The sequence below is a fragment of the Ambystoma mexicanum genome, chromosome 10 (assembly GCF_040938575.1).
Source record: "Ambystoma mexicanum isolate Mex_15411 chromosome 10, UKY_AmexF1_1, whole genome shotgun sequence".
NCBI lineage: Eukaryota > Metazoa > Chordata > Amphibia > Caudata > Ambystomatidae > Ambystoma > Ambystoma mexicanum.
Window position 1 is genome coordinate 692,649,165 of NC_090932.1, and position 21,174 is coordinate 692,670,338.

General features: G+C 45.8%; 1 protein-coding gene across 8 annotated transcripts in view; it reads left to right on the top strand.

The window, feature by feature from the left end:
* TRIP12 (thyroid hormone receptor interactor 12) overlaps positions 1-21,174 on the top strand; it is a 2,051,777-nt gene that overhangs the window by 803,674 nt on the left and 1,226,929 nt on the right. For 4 of the 8 annotated variants that reach the window (XM_069618297.1, XM_069618300.1, XM_069618302.1 and 1 more), the window contains one exon: positions 6,257-6,416. In XM_069618297.1, the coding sequence (XP_069474398.1) occupies positions 6,257-6,416 (160 nt within the window). Of the gene's footprint in view, positions 1-6,256; positions 6,417-19,100; positions 19,914-21,174 lie in introns of those variants that run through there. The other 4 variants (XM_069618299.1, XM_069618301.1, XM_069618303.1 and 1 more) reach the window with 3 other exon arrangements.

A 21,174-nucleotide genomic window follows, 5' to 3' on the forward strand; every position in this document is an offset into this window, starting at 1 on the left:
AGCTCTGAGATGGGTGTCCAGGTGGCTTACTTGGAGTTGATTGGTCCCACCAACTCAAAGGGAGAAGTTGTCCTTGCAGGGCATATCTGTTGATGAGAACTTGGCAAGTAGTCACTGCAGCAGGGCTTCACCGGTTCCTTCTTCTTTGGTTCCTTCGTCCAGTGGTCGACTCAGCCTTCCAAGCCAAAAGACTCGCCTTTTATTCAGTTCTCTCCCATTCGTTCCAGCCTAGCTGTCAGTCACCCAGCAGGGCGGCTGTCCTTGCCGGACAGTCAGCCGGCCAATCACTACAGAGTGCATTTGGGTCTCCTAGGAGACGAAGCACAGGGAGTTTCGGCACCTCCCTCACTTCCTGCCTACCCCAGACGCCCTGGAGCCAGAAGCGGGCTTCACGTGTGAATCCTGCCAAAGGCAAAGCGAACAATGGGACCAAACCTGGTTTGGCGCGCATAGTAAATCTCAAGAAGGACCTTTCCACAAAGAAATGGCGACTAAATAACACGTGGGCCATTTTGACAAAAATTGCACCCTTGGGTGCTTTACTGCAGCTGCAAACGCAGCCCATAGAAAATGCACACCACGGTAGTTAAAACAAAACCACTGCCACCAGCCATTCATTGAGGAAAGGGTAACACAAAAATGTTACATGAGAAGCTATACAAAGGGGATACTAAGTAACCCCTCCAGCACCCTATTTTAAGATGGTGTGTGCTGGGTCTAGAAAGTTACAAATGTAAGTAAAGTCAATTATACTTTACTGCTCTGGGAAACAGTAGTTGATCCCAGAGAAGGTATTTAAACCTTTGGGAAATCTGGAAGACTTCCCTGTGCCACTGCACTGAAGGTGCTGTGTGACACAAGGTAAAATATGCCTATGGAGTTTGTCAGACTCTTCAACCAAAAGAAACACAAAGCTCAGAAATCACATTAAAATACATGAGTGGTGAAAAAGGGTCTCTCTCCAGGTTGAGAAAATCAAGTCCTCAAAATCCTGCAAAGTTTCTGGTGGTCTCTAAGGTGGAGGGAATTGGCACATTTCTGAGAATTCTCCTTAACAGCTGTCCACTCGATCCTGCCAAAGCTCCCACTCGTGGCAAGAGCGCAGCTCCCTGCTGAGAGTCGGCGACAGTGTTTTTTGCTCCCGCAAGGTGAAAATGAACGAGTAACATCCTCTGGGTAATGGCCCAGTGCCACAACTCCTGCGCCTCTGGAGAGCGCTTGGGACGTGGTGCCCACCTTCTTCCTGATGTAAAGCATTGTCGGGGTATTGTCTGTGAAGACCCTCACCACCTTGCTCTTGAGGGATGGAAGAAATTACTTGAGGGCCCATAACACTGCCGCAGCTCCAGGAAGTTATGGAGCGCCTCCTCCGGAAGCCACAGGTCCCTGGTGTGGAGATATCCGGTGTGGCCTCCACAGCCCTCCAGGGCAGCATTTGTTTTGACAGTCTCCTGGTTCGGGGGGCTCTGGAAGTCCGTGCCCCCAGCGATGTTAGAGCATACACTGTTGGGCAGAATCCTTTGCAGTTCCCTTAGGGAGCACTACACAAGATTAGGGCTACAGGTGAGAGCAATAAATCCCCTTTGGTATCAGTCTGTACCACAAAGATTTAGTTGGTAGCTGTGGCTGAGCAGTTAGACCTCTCAAGAGGGAGATGAGCAGTATTCAGGGTTTACATTATAGGCCCACTACACTGTGGAACAAGGAAAGGCTGACCAAAGCTTTGTATTTAAAAAGTAGATATATATTTATTGTATGCACTTCTAATAAAACACATGTATCACAGTCATTAAGTTAAATTAAGTCAAAGGAAAAATATACACACTCACAAGACAAATTGTAGACCATGTGAAACCAGAGTGAAAACTGAGCAAAACTGCACAGTGACAACTACACACAAGGGATCCTCTAACAATTCCTCACACGGGAGGGAAAGCACAAGTTATATAGAAATAGGTTCTTACACACCCTAGCAACACTTCCCATCCGTTTGTGAACCAGTTTAAGCAAGGCAGTGCATCAGTATAAGCAATACTTAAATGAAAACCGAGCAAAATGGCATTTCACAAGGTTTAGAAATGGGAAGGAAAGGGTAGCTAAAAGAAATAGGTGCACCACACAGTTCTAGCTGAGAATCAATCTAAAGAAGGTAGATTTAACAAATGTGACCATAGTCAGTAGGCCTGTGCCAAAGTCAGTTGGTACAGGGCAGGGGCCCAGGAGCAAAAATGTTCTTGTAGCTGGAGTCAAGTCTTTGGTTAATGAAGTGGAAAAGTTGGATGCAGACATTGAAAAGACAATGTTAAGAGAGGGGCGGCCAACCCAATATTTAGGTAAAGGATTTAAAACACCTTTAGTGCTACCACGAAGAAAGGGCGGACTGGCGGAACAATGTACCTTAAAATGAATTGGCTCCTGCGGTGGTGGTTGTTCTTGGTAGTTCCTGCAGTTCGGGTGATCCAGCAGAGGAAGAGAGGTTGTTGTCGTGGAGGAAGGTTCGAATTACTGCACTACCCAGGGATGAAACCAGCCGCGGTGCTGCCTGACAAATAAAAGGTACACTCCTTTGAATCGCGGTCCGGGTGGACTGGTGCCTGGCTATCCGGCCTCAAAGTACAGAGTACGGGAGATTTGACCAAGGCAGGTCCGGGAAGGCGATTGGCAAACTGGTTGGCCCCACCAGTTCAAGGGAAGAAGGCTCTTGCAAGTGAAGATCTTCTCTCGTCTTGTGGAGAAAAGTGGTGAGACGCTGCAGCAGTGCTTCACCGGTGGTTGTCGTTGCAGATGTCTTTGGCTTCTCTCCTCTTCGGGTTCTTGCTTCCAGTGGCGACGTCTTGCTCTTCCAGTCCTCAGGACCCTGCTTTTATGCAAAAAGATACTCATTCATACAGCCTAGCTGTCACTCACACAGTGGAGTGGTCTTCTTGGCGGGAGACCCTCCAAGATAGTGCGACATGGGTTGCTGAGGGAGCCCTGTCCAGGGGTCCTACACCCCCACCCACACAATGGACCCACTCCAGACTCAGTGGCGCCGAAAGGAGGGCTTCTCGGTAGAAGCCCGCCAAAAGGACGAACAAAGGATCCCCGACCTGGGTTAGGAGTTTAGAGGAAGACCCGAGAAAGAAGTTATATTAAAGTTCTGGCAAATAAAACCTACGGAGTAAAGTTAATATTAAAATACACCGGCGGTATGTTAGAGGCTGTCAGAAAAAGTGGTAGCCTCGAACAATGGGAAATTCCCATAGGGAAATATTCGCGGTCGAATATTTATGGTAGTAACCACTGCCATCAGCCAGAAACCTTTGAGAGGGGGACTGTACGGTACCCTCTCAAAGATGGACATAGGGGAAAAACTATTAACCCCTTCCAGTACCTCCATAGTAAGATGGGTTGTACTGTTTTAGTTCATAGGATTTGACTAGTAAAGTCAATGGGGACTTAACATGCGCTGGGAGACAGTAGTCAGTCCCAGGGTATGAAGTCTGTTTGCGGGTCGCTACGACATCTCTGTGTCACTGCACTGAGGGTGCTGTGTAACACATGTGAATAAAGATGGTTCCTATGGGGTTGAGAATGATCCCATAGGCATTAAACACAAAATAGCCTAGAACACACATGGCAAAAATGCCTAAGAGTGGGAAAAAAGAGTCACTCTTAGCAGGTAAAAAGAAACTAACCCTTGAAACCCAGCAAAGCTGCTGGGGACTCTATAGGTAAGGGAAATTAGCCATAGAATGAGAATTCTTCCGAACATACACCCCGCCACCTTATCGCTCGACGGAACTCCTTGTTAAGAACAATCCTGTCTTTGAAGCTTCTGGACACCTGGATCCAACAAACGTCCAGTAATTCCTACAGCGGCCGCATCCGCAACCTGCAGAACCTGATCAGGTAGATACACAACGACATTATGCCAAGCAGGGACTTGATGGTCCTCACCGTGGGGATCTTCAGTGCTAATGGCTGTTGCACCTTGCCCAAAATGGCCACTATCCTCTCTTCCGAGGGCCACGCCAGGCAGGACACCAAGTTGAGCCTGGCCCCCAGGAATAGAGCATCCTGCAATGGAGTCAAGAAGAACTTTGCATATTTCACCTAGAACCCCATATCTGCCAGAAGTCAGACGATCTTCTCTGTGTGATCGACAGCGATGGCCCTTGCCCTGGCCAGGATGAGCCAGTTGAGGTACGGGTACACATGTATCCCCTGTAGGCGCAGATGGGCTGCCACCGGAGCCAGTACAGTACAGGTACATGAGAGAGTGGGGGAAAAAAAGGGCCTCCCTCTCTCCAGGGAAAACAATTCAAGTACTCACAATCCAGCAAAATGTATGGGGGTCTCTAAGGTGGAGAGGAATTAGCACAGTTCTGAGTAATCTCCCTAATAGCCTGCAACTGAACACTATCTTACCCTGCCTACAGCTGGCACCTAGACCACTAAGGGTCCGTGTACTGCCTCTGAGTCAACTCATGCTATAGAACAAAGGAAAGACCGGATAAGAAAAGGGTTCTGCCTGGCAAAGAATAACTAGTGTTAAAAAGGGATTTACTTGTAAAAGAAGTTGGTTGGTAATTTTAACTCTGAGAGTGAACAGTTGCAAATGTTACTACTTATCTTAGAAATGTTATGCCAGTCTGAACAGTTTATGTAACATCTTTCTTTCCTTAGAAACGGCTTCACCATTCAAACAAAGTAGATGTAAGGTTATATTATTCACCTGTGATTTGGTTGTGCCTCTTCCCAAAAGTAATGCCGTTGGTTTCACTTCACTATTCCTGTGAGAAAAAATGTGTGAGTTTCTACAACTGATTCTTGCTTCCCTTGATTTGCTGTTATCCTGTCCATAATAAGTATGCATTAGGTTTTACCTTCCTAGAATAACCTTGAGTCATTCATAAAGTGTAACCTTGGGTTTTGCTTTGCCTGGTCTGTTTTAGGCGGATACAAAGAGTCTTAGGTTTACACCTGCCTTTAAGTTGCTAATAGTTCCTTTAAAAAGTGTATAGGTTTTACTTAACTTGAGTTGGCTGTGTGCCATCCTAAAATAAGTTACAAGAGTTATTGCTTATCTCAATCAGAGTTTCACTGATCTCCTAAAGCACCCATAATAGTTTACACCCTTAGGTTTTACTCAAATAGTATAACTGTTAATCCAGGAACAGTAAAAACCTCCGACTAAATTTGTGATGTGTCCCACTATTAAAAGTATATTGTCCAGTTCATTTACTATGTGATTTCCTTGCTGAGTGTCACGGTACAACTGCTACGGTCTACTACCCTTGTATTACTGTAAAGTAATCTGAAAGTAAGTCATGGTTTTACTCCCTAAGAATAAGTGTGCCCTATACTGAATGTGTATACAAAGGTCTGACTAACCTAAAAATACTGTTAGGTGTTCTAAATAAGATATGTGCTTTGATCTGTGTATTTAAAGCATAGTGTTGTGTTTTTATAATGTGTTATGCTTTATGATAGTACTTAATTACCCAATAATCTCTTGGTCTGCTTGTATTATTTAAAATAACTACTTTATTTTTTTTACAGTAGTGTGGCACTGATTCTTTGGACCATATGTATAAAACAATTTATTTGTACTGATTCTACAGCCCTCTCTCCCTCCTAAGATAAGCCTGGCTGCTCTGTCTACGCTACTGTGAACTCAGTTGGTACAGCCTTGTACTAAGAGTGGAGTTTTGTACTGTCTAAGTTGAATGGTTTTACTAAGCCCTTAGTTGGACTTAAGAAAAACTGTCCTAACACATACCCTGCTAAAAGATTGCTTGTGAATCATTTTTCAGCATTTTTTAGTCTCTTCTGCCATTTCCAGCATATGTAACAGGCGGTGGGGGTGAGATATGAAACTGGGGTCATGGTCTTGTGGAATTGTATGTGTGCAGTGGGTGTCACCACTGACATCTTGACAGATTAAACACAGAGCTTCATAATTGCTGGCCATTTCTGTGCCTGCTTGACATTTCAAAGATGACAAATCTGCAGGAGGAATACTGTGTCCATCAGAAAATATCACCAAAGTTAAGTAACTTGGTCTTCTTGTGTGAGTTTATTCACAATGTGGTCGCTCATCATTTGACTATTGCGATGTATCATGTAGTAAATGATGGTGAGGATTTAATTACCTTTGTTAATCATGTCTGTTTCATTAGGCAGTTGATGAACATAATTTGAAGTTGAACTGCTTGTCATTTTTGTTATGGAGAAACATTCATTTTAATCCTGTGTGAATATTTTCTTTTAGCGAGTTAATGCCATGCTTGCCCAGAGAAGGGATTTTTGCTGTTGATACTATGCTGAAGAAAGGGAATGCACAAAACATGGATGGAGCAATATGGCAGTGGCGTGATGACCGAGGACTATGGCATCCATATAGCAGAATTGACAGCCGGATAATTGAGGTAGTAGTTTCAGTGTATGTTTAGTTTATTGTGGCAGTGCCTTATCATAAATCCACACTTCTAGGTTGCATGAAATTTTGCCATTCCTGTGAACACACCAATTTATTAAGATTTCATGCAGTTGAAAGCATCTTGTGATGAAGAGATTGTCTTGAATAACTTGGGTAGTTTTACTGTTAATGTTTACGGTTTCCTCTGTAGGTTTTATTTCTATGACATATCACTGCTGGTATCTGTGTCACTCAAAGGTTTCTTTCCATACTGGTCTGTGTCCCCCCACCCTGCTTCTAATCAGTGGGCAATGCCTAAGTGTCGAGCAACATTGGCCAAAGTAGTGGCACCCATAGGCTTACAAATGTCGTGGCTCACCCAAGCATAATTAATTTTCTAATTAATTGTCCTCCCACGTATTCATCTATGATATTCAATATCCAGCTCCAGCTGCTTTGGAAAATGATTTCGGCAGAGGGCCCTGTGTGTCGATGCAGTCGAATCTGTCCCTCGAGGGCTTCCGTCTCGAGGATGATGTAATTGAAGGCATAAATGGCACACCCATCGCCTGTTGTCAATTCCGTTTTTCAGAGTAAGCTTATGCTTCATGAAGTACGGCACGCTTCAGTATTTCCTTGCAAAATATACGAAAATGTCTTAGTCTTCGACACCAACTACCACGAAGCCAGGGTTTAAAAAGTGTGAAGCCTGTGATGCCAAGAAGTCGCTGACCGATCCGCATCGAGTCTGCTTGTGGTGTCTCAGTGTGTATCACAAGACCTTGGCATGATCAAAATGTTTATCGATGACCGGAAAAGCTCTGAAGAAGCAGAAGGGGAAATATGGCGGTAGGTGTATTCCCTAAGAAATCCCCATCGACTACCACCTCAAACAAACCTTTTAACAATGTGAGCGGTGACTCTCCTCGAAGAAAGAAGGCAAAAAGGTCCTGGCCAAGGAGTGGCTGCCACCACTCGTCGAAGTCGAATAGGCACCATAAGTCTCCTACTTCAACGTCTGACTCCTCTTCTGAGAGAGCTATATCCTGTCCCACAAAGGCCTCCACTCCTGTCGAATGGAAGTATTCAGGCAAGAAATGCTTAAAATATTCGAGTGCCAAAATCCCTCAACAAGCCATGCTCCTACGGTGCCTTTTATAGCCATTAAGGAAAGGACTCGAGCCAAATCCTGCAGCCAGGGACGAAAGTCAGATCCACATCGAGAGCCGTCGAGGCCTCGACACAATGAGAAATCGAATGATCTTTCGAGCCATAAATCTAAAGACAAGTCGGTCGTCCACGCCCTCGATGCCAGCTTCGCCCTCGATGCCAGCAGGCTGATAGACACCAGTGGCGCCATCAAAGCCTTCGGGTTCCATCGAAGTTGAAAACGTCTTCCTTGAAGACATTGACGACTCCTCAGGCATTTGGTTTGAAATTTTCAAAGCATTAGACTACTTTACCTGAAAAAACCTTCACTTAACCAAGATCGGATTCCGTTAAATCTCTGACCTCTATTTATGAGGACAATGAGCCATCTGATAATGGTGCTCCCTTTGGTCTGCAGTATGGGACACCAAATGTCCCGGATGGCTTAATTACAATTGAGTCCAGACTGAAAGATCTTTATGAAAATGTGCAAACAGCCAGTGGAGTGGACACTTCACCAGAATTAGAATTTGGAAAACTTGAGTCAGAGAACATGAAGATACCTCTTGCAGGCAGCTGATGACCAGGGTATTGGGTTACCTGGGATGGAGCAAACCTGCCCTCCCTTTCGAATAGAATGACCTTACAGACATCCTTGATAAATGTCCTCAAAAGGATCCCATTTTACCTTTACACATTGCTCTTCAGAAGAGTAAGTGCCAATTGGGAAGCACTGGATTCATGTTTGGCCGTTAATAAGAACTAGACAAGGAAATACAGTCCAAGTAGCGACCCCAGCTACTTATCGAAACACCCTACTCCAGAATGTCTGGTGGTGCAGGCGGCAACCGCTACCTCAAAACAGGCTTCCTATCCAACCATCCCACCGGATATGGATGATAAAAATTAGATGCCTGGTCCAGAGATGTATTTTCCACTGGGAGCATGACTCTTAAATTGGCCAACTCCACATGTGCCTTGTCAAAGTTTTCATACACTCAATGGGACTGCATTTCTATGGCATCTAAGCAAATTTCTGAAGGGGAGTAAAGAGATGGTTTCGTAGCCATTGTTGTATTTTGATACTACTCCTCAGTTGGAAGGGCGAGAGTAATGGCTGGTCATAGAGGCCAAAGAAGATTCCCTCGTGATGGACGAGGGAGAGCTGTCAAGCAGGACCATCTTTACCAACAGCCAGTGTTTCAGTTACCTCAAAATCTGGGGTCTTGAGTCATGAAACCCCAGTAGGAGTCACTGTCTCAGCATCTCAAAAAATGGCGAGACATTACTCCTAATGCTTGGGCATTGGAAACTAAAGCCCAAGGTTACTTACTGCCTCCCCTCATTCAGAGACCTCAGAACCGTCCACCTGGGAGCCATTCTTTGAAGGTTCCAATTATGTTCCTGGCGCAGGAAATTTTGATACTGCTAGACAAAGGTGCTATACAGCTGGTACTTATAGCAGAGAGGAACAAAGGATGGTATTTGCCATATTTCCTGATCCCCCAAGAAGGACAGAGCACTGAGACCCATCTTGGACTTGAGAGGCTTGAACAAGTTCCTCAGGAAGGACAAGTTCAAGATGGTCACACTTTCTCAGATCCTTGAGGCCCTCCAACTCCAGGATTGGATGGCGTCATTGGACCTTCAGGATGCTTATTTTCATGCGCCAACCCATTTCAAGCACAGAAAGTACCTAGGGTTTGCCGTTGGCGTTTCTCATTATCCGTTCTGAGTTTTGCCATTCGGGCTGACCTACGCCCAAGGGTTTTCACCATACTGATGGCGTTGGTGGCAGCAAGTCTCAGGAGGGGGGGGATTCACGTCTACCCCTACTTGGACGATTGGCTGATCAGGGAGCGTTATCCCGAACAAGTGTTGGACAATCTCAACATCAGCTGCCACGCTCTTGCAGACTGGGCTTGCCCCCCAATTACAAGAAGTCCCATATGACACCATCCCAAAAGCTCCAGTTCATCTGGGCTGTACTGGACGCATCCTTGGGAAAGAGCTTGCCACCCGAGGTGAGGGCTCAGGACATTCTGCAGATGGTCTCATGGCATCCTGCCTTTTTCTGGTGTTAGGCAAAGTTTGAATGCAATACCCTCTGGGAACACTACAAACAACTAGGACTACAGGTATAGGCAACCCAACCTTTGGTAGAAGCTTGTACTACCATTTTGGTAGTGTTGAGCGGCCATGCTTATCTCAAGAGGGGGAAATGTGAGCTGTAGTGGAGTTACACAAAGATTCAGTTTTTTTTTTAAAGTTTCTATTAAATTTTACAAACCAACAAACAATAAAAACCAAACAAATAGTGCATGTTCCAACAGTTTCATTACACTTTCCTTAATTCCTAACCACTGCTCCCGCTAACCCACTCCCCTTGCGAGTCTACTGCGTTAAACCTTCAGTTTCCGCATCCTGTGGTTCGGTCTCCTCCTCCACAGGCTCAGCCGGGTCGGCTAATGACCCAAACAGTCCGGCTATCAGTGATTTCCAGGCCATCGGGGACTCATTCTCCTCCCCCCCATTGCTACACGCTTCTTGCCATGCCATGCCATGGTTTCGGCTTCTGCCCATTTTTGCAAGTCTTTCCACCACACCTCGATCTTCGGCACATGGCATGATTTCATCCCATGGCAATCCTTTTTGCAAGCACATAAGCCAGGTCCCTCAGATTATTTACATGCCTGAGCTTCTGTGGTCTGGGGAACCCCCCCAGCAGACAGGCCCACACCGTATCCACTACTATCTTGACCCCTCTTTCTTCTAGCTTCTCTTTCACTCCCCTCCAGAACCTCTCTATGATCGGGCATGACCAGAACATATGTACCATGCCCGCTTTCTCTTCGTCACACTTGGGGCATGCTTGCCGTCCTGCATTTTCAAACCTCGATATCCTCCAAGGCGTCATATAAGCCCTGTGTGTTATGTACAGCTGTATCTGTTTCAGCCTCGCGTTTCTAGACACCTTCTTATGATCCCCTTGCACCCGTTCCCACATCCCATCTCCCATTTGGGCCCCGACCTCCATTTCCCAGTCTAGTCTCAACTGCGTGACCTCTTTTCCCCACTTTAGACATCAACATCTCATACAGTCTGGAAATCTCGTGACCCCCCCTCAGCTATATCATATATCACATGTATGGTGGTGTCCAATTCTTCCTCCAGCACAGTTTCAGGCCATGTTTTCTTGATCCTCTGTACCATTCTGTGATACGTAATGTACTGGTCTTCGTGCAACCCTGCTTCTTCCCGCAGCCCCTCAAATGTAACACTAGAGCCCCCCTGCCGAATATCACCCATCGTTGCCACCCCAGCCGGTTCCCAGTTGGTCCGGAGTATCATTTGCAGCTGAGCGGCTGCCCCCGTCAATACAATCAATGGTATCTGCGGTGAGCATGGGGACGGGTCCCCCCATCATTTGACATGCCCTGCGCCACACCTTCCACCCCAGTAGCATCATTTTAGGGCGCCCCATCATTTCCGCCCTGGGTGCCCACATCACTTCTTTCAAATGAAAAGGTGCACAATCACGCCCAAACAATCTAAGTTCAGAGGTCTCTTCATCAGAGAGCCATTTGGCAACCTACTGCAACTGGCTCGCCACATAGTACGCCTCATAGTTAGGCAGCTTTATTCCCCCTTTGTCCTGGAAGTTCTGAAGCTTCCATAACGCCACTCTGTTTCGCGTGCCATGCCACAAAAAGTGCCTACACATGCTATTCAGTTTGGTGAAGAACCCCTTAGGAATCAGATACGGTATATTCTCGAAGTAATGTAGGAGCCCCGGCAGGACCACCATCTTTAGCATCGCTCCCCACCCCAGCATCGCCAAAGGCAGCTTTGCCCAAAACCGCATGCACTTCTCAATTTTTTTGATAGCTACTTCTGTATTACACCTATGCTCCTCCTCCACGGTGTGATATGTCTATCCCCAGGTACTGAAAAGTACTAACCGCCCACGGTACCTGCAATACCGGTAACCTATCCGCTGGAACCCCTATGTACTCCCAACAACGGGAACAGGCTAGACTTCTGGGGGTTCACCGCTATGCCGGACAGCACAGCGCATCTCCCGACCACTTCCAAAATGTACTGGAGGTTTTCCTCTGGGAACCGCACGTACAGCAGCATGTCATCTGCATATAGGGAGATCAAATGCCGCTCCCCGTTCACCTTGATGCGTATGGTGTCATATTGCTGCCTCAGATAAATTGCGAGAGGTTCCAGGGCCAGTATGTAGAGCATAGGAGACAACGGGCATCCTTGTCTAGTACCCCTGCTAAGCTGCCACCTCTCTGATATCACAGATCTTGTCTTAACTCTAGCCAGCGGTTCGCTATACAGAATCTTCGCCCACCTTACATAGCCAGGCCCTAACCCGTAGTGTTTCAGGGCCGCCAGCAGCCATGGCCACTTGACGGAGTCAAAGGCCTTGATCACATCCAAGGACACGATTGCCATTTCCTCATCACTTTCTCTGCCAAACTCAATGATTCTCTGGAGTCGCCTATGATTATTGGTAATGTTTCTATGGGGGACATAGCCCGTTTGATCCGGATGTATTAATTTGCTAATGACCCTCTTCAGTCTATTCGCCAAGACAGCAGTTAATATCTTGCCGTCTTGGTTCAGCATTGACATGTGTCTAAAGGAACCACAGCAACACCCAGGTTTATTAGGTTTAGAGAGAGGTACTATGACAGCTTCTCTCAGTGACTCCGGAAAGCGTCCCATCTCGAACGCTTCGTTTATCATTTCTAGCAGCGGGGGGGGGGGGGGGTGACCTCTTCTATATATACCCTGTAAAATTTGCTTGGGAGCCCATCTGTCCCCGGGGTCTTACTAGTAGGCAGCTGCCTCACCACCTCCCCCAGTTCTTCCAGGGTAATCGGGGTGTCCAATTCCTCTTTCTTCCTCGTTCATCTTGGGCAGCCCCATATCCTCAAGCGTTTCTTCTATCATTACACGGCTATTATCCCCATTTTCCCCATCTTCCCCGTATAACACTTTATGATAATCCACAAATGCTTGATTAACTCCCTCCTGGGTGTCCTCTACGCTACCGTCTTCTCTCTCTATAGTTCTAATTGTGGCTCTTGGGGTCTCGCTCTTATATAACCACGCCAAAAGTCTCCCTGGTTTATCACCTCCCGCATGCTGTCTATGTATTTTTTAGAATTAAGGTTACACGACCTCTCCCAGTATTCCGCACATTTTTGCTGTAGCCTAAGTATCAATTCTAGCTTCTCCGCTGTATCGTCACCGGCTTTTAAGGCCTCTTCCAATTTAAAGATTCACAGTTAAAGGTATTCAAATAAACTCTTACACTCTTCTTGCATAAACAATTATTAATTTATCAGTCAGTTATAAAGCCTTCTTTAGAAGGGAGCAATATGTTAGTAACACACAAATGTACTTCAATACTGTACACTCCGAGTTTCTGAATCAGACCAGCCCCTTTTGGGATGGCCCACAGACACAACCTACACCCACAGTTGACTTCAATAACAAGGGTGTTGGGTACATTCATATCTTACTTTTGGTATTCAGAACACTCCTAAATGTTGGTAAAAGGCAACGATTATTACAACACAAGAGATCACCAATATTCTTAAGCGGGGCAAATACTTTCAGATCCTCTTAGGAGAGTCATACAATTCAGTAGGCTAAGCCAAAGTCAGTAGGCAAAAGTCTTGCATAGGATGAAGCACAAGTTCTTATGAGTCTTTGATGAAGAGAAGAATCAAATGTAGGGCCACAAGCTGATTAGACTTGTGAGTTGTAGAAGTTTCAAGCAAATCTACAGTAAGAGGTAAGTTCTCTTAGACTTGTTTTACAGTACCTTAGCAAAGAAGAAAAGATGCAGCTGATGACTTCTGTTCCTGTGCAGCTCTGCAGATCTCACTGTTCCAGGGCCTCAGTCGTGGGGACAAGAGGGAGGACGTTGGGGGATTCCTGCAATGCACTGGCAAAAACTGGCAACTGGCAGCTTCACTTTCAGTGAGTCTCTTTCGCGTTTCAGCTCCTTGCGACCACTGCAAATAGCAACAACGCGGTTCCTGGCTGAGGTGGGCTTTTCGTGCTTCTGGGGTCCCGCACTCTGAGGGGGGCTCGGACCTCGTCAGGTCTGCTTCTTGGGAGTCCGGAGGATCTTCCAAAAGCTCTAGGCCAGCTTAAAAGCAACACCCACAATCTGGTATTCCTCTCCCTGGTTCTACGGTTTCCAGCAGCAACTCTGTGGAAATTCAACCAGCTACGAGATGGATTTCCAGGTGGCTTACTTTGGAGTTGATTGGTCCCACCAACTCAAAGGGAGAAGTCGTCCTTGCAGGGGCTTCTCTGTTAATGCGAACTTGGCAAGTTGGCACTGCAGAAGGGTTTCACCGGGCAAACCAACGGTCCAGGGGTTGCAGCAGGCGGCGTCCTCAAGCTCTTTTTCGGTTCTTTGTGTTAGGCAGAATTGCATGCAGTACCCTCTGGGACCACCACATACAATTAGGACTACAGGTGTAAGCAAAACCAACCTTTGGTATAAGTCTGTACCACAGTTTTTGGTAGCGAGCTGAGCAGCCAGGCTTATCTCAAGAGGGAATGTGACCTTGTAAAGGTGTTACACAAAGGTCTACAATAGCAAGTGTTCAGATACACTTGTACTCAAGGTTTCTTGGTTACACAATCATTTATAAAGCATTCACTAAAGGAGGCAACCCATATCATACAAAAATTATACTACAATACTGATTATTAAGCAGTTGAGCTTCCCTTGAAGTCAGAGCCAAATAGCACTGAAGTAGGAGCAAAAAGGCATAAGATAATAAAACGAATATTATAATTACTTTAAAACGGTGCAAATAGTTTGAGTTCACCAGAGGAGTTGATTCGATGCAATAGTTAGGCCAAAGTCAATGGACTAGTGTCTTGTATAAGTAAAAACAGTTGTAGTATTTAAAACTGAAAAGTCTTTGCCACGGTTCTTAGAAGTAGTTCACGGGAGAAAGGTTTGTATGTCAAGTCACAAGCTGACTAGGCCTGCAAGTTGCCAAAGTTTCACAAACTTTCGCGGGGAGAGGTAAGTTCTGTGTCGGGTTTTCACAGTACCTTATATTGAAGAAAAAGATGCAGCTGAAGACTTCTGTTCCTGCATATTTCGTTTCTGAGCTTCAGTGATGGGGGGTAAAGAGGGAGGACGTCTGGGGACTCCTGCACTGCATGGGGACGGATCACAAAGCTGGCAAATTGGCAAATCTTCGGTTGCTGTTCTTCAAGCACACAACAAGCTGGTCTTCTCCCTGGTTAATCCTAACCAGCTCTGAGAATAGTATCCAGGTGGCTTACGAGTTGATTGGTCCTACCAACTCAATGGAAGAAGTTGTCCTTGAAGGGGCTTCTCTGTCGAGGTGAACTTGACGATTCAGACCTGCAGCAGGGCTCCACCGGGCAAACCAACGGTCCAGTAGTTGCAGCAGCCGTCCTCTTCCAGCTCGTCTTCGATTCTTTCGTTCCAGTGGTCGACTCTGCCTTTCAGTCCCAGAGACCCGCGTTTTAAACAGTTCTCTCCCATTCATTCCAGCCTACCTGCCTAAATCTCTAGAAGGACCTTTCCACAAAGAACTGGTGAAAAAAGACCGGGGGGCATTTTATCAGAGCTGTCTCTGCACCATTTTGAAAAAGATGGCTTCCGCGGTTGCTTTACCAGAGCCGTAAACGGTTGCGGTAAATGCAAACCACAGTAGTTCATAACGAAAACCACTACCACCAGCTATTCAGTGAGGAAAGGGTAACATAAAATTGTTACATAAGAAGCTAGACAATGGGGATATGAAGTAACCCCTCCCAGCACTCTATTGTAAGATAATGTTTGCTGGGTCTAGAAAGTTACAATGCTAAGTAAAGTCAATTTCACTTTACTGCTCTGGGAAACAGTAGTTCATCCGAGAGAAGGTATTTAAACATTGGAAAATCTGGAAGACTTCCCTGTGTCACTGCACTGGAGATGTTTTGAAACAATTGTAAAAGATGATGCCTATGGAGTTTGTCAGACTCCATAACCAAAAGAGAAAGGGTGTAGAAAATCACATTAAAATACATGAGAGAGTGGGAAAAAGGCTCACACTCTCCAGGTTAAAATAATCAAGTCCTCAAAATCCAGCAAAGTTGCTGGGGGTCTCTAAGGTGGGGGGAATTGGTACATTTCTGAGAATTCTCCCGAACATCTGGTGCCAGAGGCTCGCCTGAGAATAAGATCCTTTCACTGGGCTCTCAGGACTCTGTGGTCTGTTCACGGGCAACATGTCAGACCTTCTTCGGGTTCCAAACAGGGTCGCACAGGATATTCTTTGGTGGGCCTGCAAGGACAATATTCTGAAGGGAGAACCTTTTTGGCATCCATGGCCGGAGATGACAGTAGTGACGGACGCCATACTCGCGGGGTGGGGAGCCCACGCCAACAATCTGACCATCAGCGATCGTTGGTCTCCATTGGAGTCCAAACTACACATCCATCTTGTGGAGCAGAGGGCAATCAGACATGCGCTCAAGGCCTTTCTGCCCTCTGTATGGGGAAAGAATGTCCTGATAATGACGGACAACACAGTGGCCATGTACTATCTCAACAAGAGAAGAGGTGTAGGATCACTACCACTGTGCAGATAAGCAATGCAGCTCTGGTACTGGACAATTCAAGAAGGAATCTCCCTGTCCGCAGTTCACCTTTCCGGGGTGGAAAACCGTGACGGACGCTCCTAAGCAGACAGAGTACAGTCTCCCACAAGTGTGAACTAGCTCAGGAAATCCTTCGAGATCTTCACCCTTTGGGGAACGCCTCAAGTGGATCTGTTCGCGACCAGTGTTTACTGAAAGTACGCACTGTTGGGAATTTCCCTTAAGAGGAGCTCTAAGAGACATGCTCGTGGTGGACTGGGTGTTTGCAAGCATGTATACATTTCCACCAGTCTCAATCCTTCCTCACAAGATCAGGAGATTGAGAAAGATCTGGAAACACATGATCCCAATTGCCTTGGATCGGGCCTGGAGGATGTGATACCTGGATATGTCCTTCTGCCCTCCAATCCGTCTTCCACAAAGAGAGGACCTTCTCTCGCAAGAGGGTCAGGTTCTCCATCCAGAGGTCAAGACACCCAGCTTTTAGTGCTAAATTACTGCCACCTTAAAGACCCCCACCTATTTCACTGGACTTCAGGACTTTTTAATTTTAACCCTGTAGTGAGTGACACCTTTTTCTCACTTTCGTATGTTTTGACCTGATTTGAATTAGGTTTCCTCTGTTTTTAGAGTCTGACAAACTACATAGGCATCTACTTGTTGTATGGTGACACACAACACCTTCAGTGCAATGTCACAGAGCAATGGTTTAAATACCCTTTCTTGGGTGAACTACTGTTCCCAAGAATAGTAAAGTGAAATTGACTTAACTTAACTTTTCTCTTTGTAGGTCCAGCACACTCCATCTTATGGTGGAGTGTTGTGGGTTGCGGGGGTTCACCTAGTAGCCCCTTTAATCTACATTCTCATGTAACATGTTTTATGTTAACCTCCCTACTTTCAATGGTTGGTGACAGTGGTTTATTTTTCCTACCATTGTGCTTTTTAACCGCAGGCTGAACCCTCGACTGCAGTACAGCACCCATGGGTGACTATTTCGTCAAAATTGCCCTGGTCTTCTTTTTTCACCATTTTTCTGTTTGTGAGGTTTTTCTTGGGTTTTACTCTGTCGAAGCAGATTTTAGCACTTTGTTTGTTTTGCCTTTGGCTGGCTTCTGCCCTGAAGCCCACCTTTGGCTCCAGGGAATCTGGAAAGGCTGGATGTGAGGGACATTCCTGAAACTCCCATCCTTTTTCTCGAGGAATGCCTGAATGCAACCAGTCCTGATTGGCTGACTGTGCTTTCAGGTGTCATGATGCCTACCCCCGGGGACCCAGACCACGTCCAGCAACCCTAGAAGCAGGCATTAAGTTATCCAAAGCAAGCCCAACAACCCCTGCTAGGGGCTATTTGGGTCCAGTCCTGGCGCCTATGGCACCAGGCTCATAGATTAAAACTCACCTGATGCAGACCATGCTGCACACTTACCTGATGCAGACCATGCTGCAAGAGCTCCAAGCCAAAAGAGGCTTGAAAGGGACTACTTTACTTGGGGACTATTTATCGGGTGGGGTTGGGGAGGAATACTTACCTGGGACTACTTTGGAGGCTATTTAAACCACGTCCGAAGAGCAGCACACGGTTTGCGTTATTCTGCATCCAGCAGTGTAATGCTCACCGTGCCTGCAAGTCTGCATCCAGCCTTCTGCCACGCCCGCCTCGAGTTTGGAGCTCCTAGAAAAAGGGAGAAAGAAGGAGAAAAGGTTAGAACAAGAGCAATACCTTTAATCCTTACCTGAATTCCCGATCCATCGCGCCTTCGAGCTGGAAGAAAGTTATTTTATGCGCGCCGCCTCGCTTACTGCAGCGCCGCGCTGAACTCCGCGGCCTTCGCAGCATCTTCACATACCACAGATTCCTCCTGCATGTTCCCGCCGCACTCCGGCACCTAAGGAGAAGACAAGAACAGCAAGGTGAGCCAAGGGAATACACAGAGGAATATTAGTTACCCTCCCATATACTTACCTGATTTTACCACCGGGGGTACTATTCCTCTTCACGGGTCGACGCAGCTTCCACTGCATCTTCGCCGAACCCTGGTCCCTAAGGGGAAACCAAAGGATAGCAAGGTCAAACAAAGGGACTAACAAGGGGAACCCTCCTCACCACAAAAGACTTACCTGATTTTACCGCCGGAGGTATTATTCCTGCTGGATATTTTGTATAGATCTGGGGCCTAGCGGTATTTTCTTACCGCCAAAATGAAAATAATTCAGTAATAATCACTCTTTGCATTCAGATTAGATTTGGTATATAGTACTATAGTATACATACATTATTTTAGCACACTGATACATTTAGTGGTATACATTATGTTGGTATGCGTTATTGGTGGTATTTATGGGTGAGCATAAATCCTTTGTTTTATATATGTGACCACAATATCCAGAACCCCTTATTTTGGTTTAGTTTGTTTGTGTGATCACTAGAAAGACCTCAGGCTTGCATTTCAGAAACACCAGATTTCCAATTGGAGTGCCACCATGGGCTGTTCTCACTGACTTATCTACGACAGCAAGCTATATGTGGTATTTATCACCAACTTATTTACGTTTGGTGAGCTATGTCCAGGGCCTCTTTCTGCCGACTCATAGACTTTCGGCAGCAGGCTATTTCATTTTGTTATTATTATGTTCCATTCAGAAAACACACACTCATACACTGAATGGATTAATGCACACAGGTTTTATCTTTTAGCAACTTTTAAAAATGACAATTGCACTGTGCAAAGATCTTCCCATATTACCAGTGTTATAATGATAGATGCACAAAGGACAAGATAAAAATGAAACACACTTCCCGCCTGCTTTCAGATAATTTTTTTTGTATTATAAAACTTGCATTTCAACACAAGCTTACTCTTTTTTTTTTTTACAGAAATAAATGGAAAACTCACAGTAACAACATTATCTGTAACAAAATGAAAAGAGTGGCGAGGAACAAGAATTCAATTTGCAACATTAAACATGTGGTTAAAACACAGGAATCTCCTCTCCTACGCTGACTGAATATTTTCGCACACATACACACAGCCCCCACACTTCAGCGAGATAATTACCAGGCTTGTTCAGCATGTAACTTCTTTGGCTGGTCGCCTTCTGGAGGGGTTCACCCAGCAAGGACAAGCATTTGCTGTCGCTCGAACTGGGACTTGTTGACTGGAAATCCCAGTCTCTGTAGCAGTATTGAATCTGCTTTAGGAATCAGGCATCCCCAGCTATCAACCCAGTCCTTCTCCGAGCTGTGTCAAGATGTCGTCTCCCTTTCTCCCTCCCCGAGATTCTACAGGAAACCTCTCATTTCAGCCCCCAGGGTGACGTGCACCCAATAGAAATCCACCATGTCCTATCTTCCTTCTTTACACAATGGCTCATTTTACAGTCGCAACTGTAACAAAACTGATTTCCTGCTATTCGAATCCTTGCTTCCTGCAAATACTGAGGACAGAGCACAGAGAAGCAAGAAGAAAAAAAAATCTGCACAGTCTGAAATGAGTTTCAGCCTGCCTCATTTTGCAGTGGAGAACACATTATATTATTAAGAAGTTAGAATCATGTTAGTACGGTTAATTATATTAGTTCATTAATCTTCAAATGTGTCTCTTGCAACATAGGCATTTCAGATGAAAAGAAAAAAAAAATTGTGTGCATTTTGAATATGAAAAATAAAATGCGCTTTTAAATGAGAAAATGGTTTGTTTTTAACCTGTGTAGCCTGTCTTCATTTACATATCCATATGTTGCACTGGCAACACATAGCTTGAAGCAATTGCATCAAACCCATGCAGTGGCGCTGCATAAAAAAAAATCTCAATAACACATGTCTTGCTGTACCACATTATAGCAATGCACCAAACCCATGCAGTGGTGCTGCATGAAAAAAATGCTGTACATTGATCCTGTGTAGTGGCGCTGTACTCCAAAAACACACCAAACAATCCTACATTCCCTAAGACTTCATACTTTCTCTCAGCGCCTGAAAAAGGGAGAAAGCAACAGGTTACATATTGACATTATTTTATCTAACTGTGTTGGAAAATACAAATCTTTACCAGAATACTACCGGTTGCCACGAGGAACTCTTCATTAGGATCAAGCTGCAACCTGCAAGGAATCGGACAAGAGTTAAAGTCAGGCATTTGAACTCTTACGAACTTTATACTTACGGCGTCTTGCTGGGAATCTGAGTCAATATTGTTCTGGAACTCACCAATTCCTTCGAGCCAGTGAAACAACTGGTTATCAACGCGCCCCTGCGCTCAATGCAGGATGGAGAGCTCATCTTTTCAAACCATCAGGTGAGACTGAGGGGACATCAAAGGTGATCTGTGGGGAGAACAGCAGGGGTCGGGGGATTTACGCTCAACTCCATGGGTGGTTAATTCCCTTTCTCCATTTGCAGAAGAATATTCTTACCGGCCAAGCAAACAAAGCTAGGTGGGCCAGTCCAGTCCGTCATCTCGGCCCTATGCGTCACATTGGTGGAGACCGCAGCTGTCCAGTTCCGATCGATGCCTCTGTGGGAGCCGGGTGAGCGTAACATCAGGGCAGCCACCCTGCTCTGTGATTGACAGCCTCGGCTGTGCATGAATGGGAGAAATCTGCTTAAAAAGCGAGGGTTTTGGGACTAGAGGCAGAGTCGACCATTTGGAGGAATACACGACGAAACTGTGAACGAAGCTTGCTGCATCCTCTGGAAATGCTGAAACTCCTTTTTTAAATTCGACAGAGATGGTCTGGAAGGGTCTACTTCTTGACTTGGGTTAGTGGGCCCAACTAACCCGGAGAATAACTCCACTGGACCATCTTCCCCGACTGGCTGTACTTCTTTGCTGCCTCACGAGCCGATTGCCAGAGGTCGATAAATCCATAGTCGAGTGCAACATCTGAAATCCTGCTAGAAGCTCCAGGAGTTTCCTAAGGACCCCCACAAGCAGGACGACCAGAGCTTG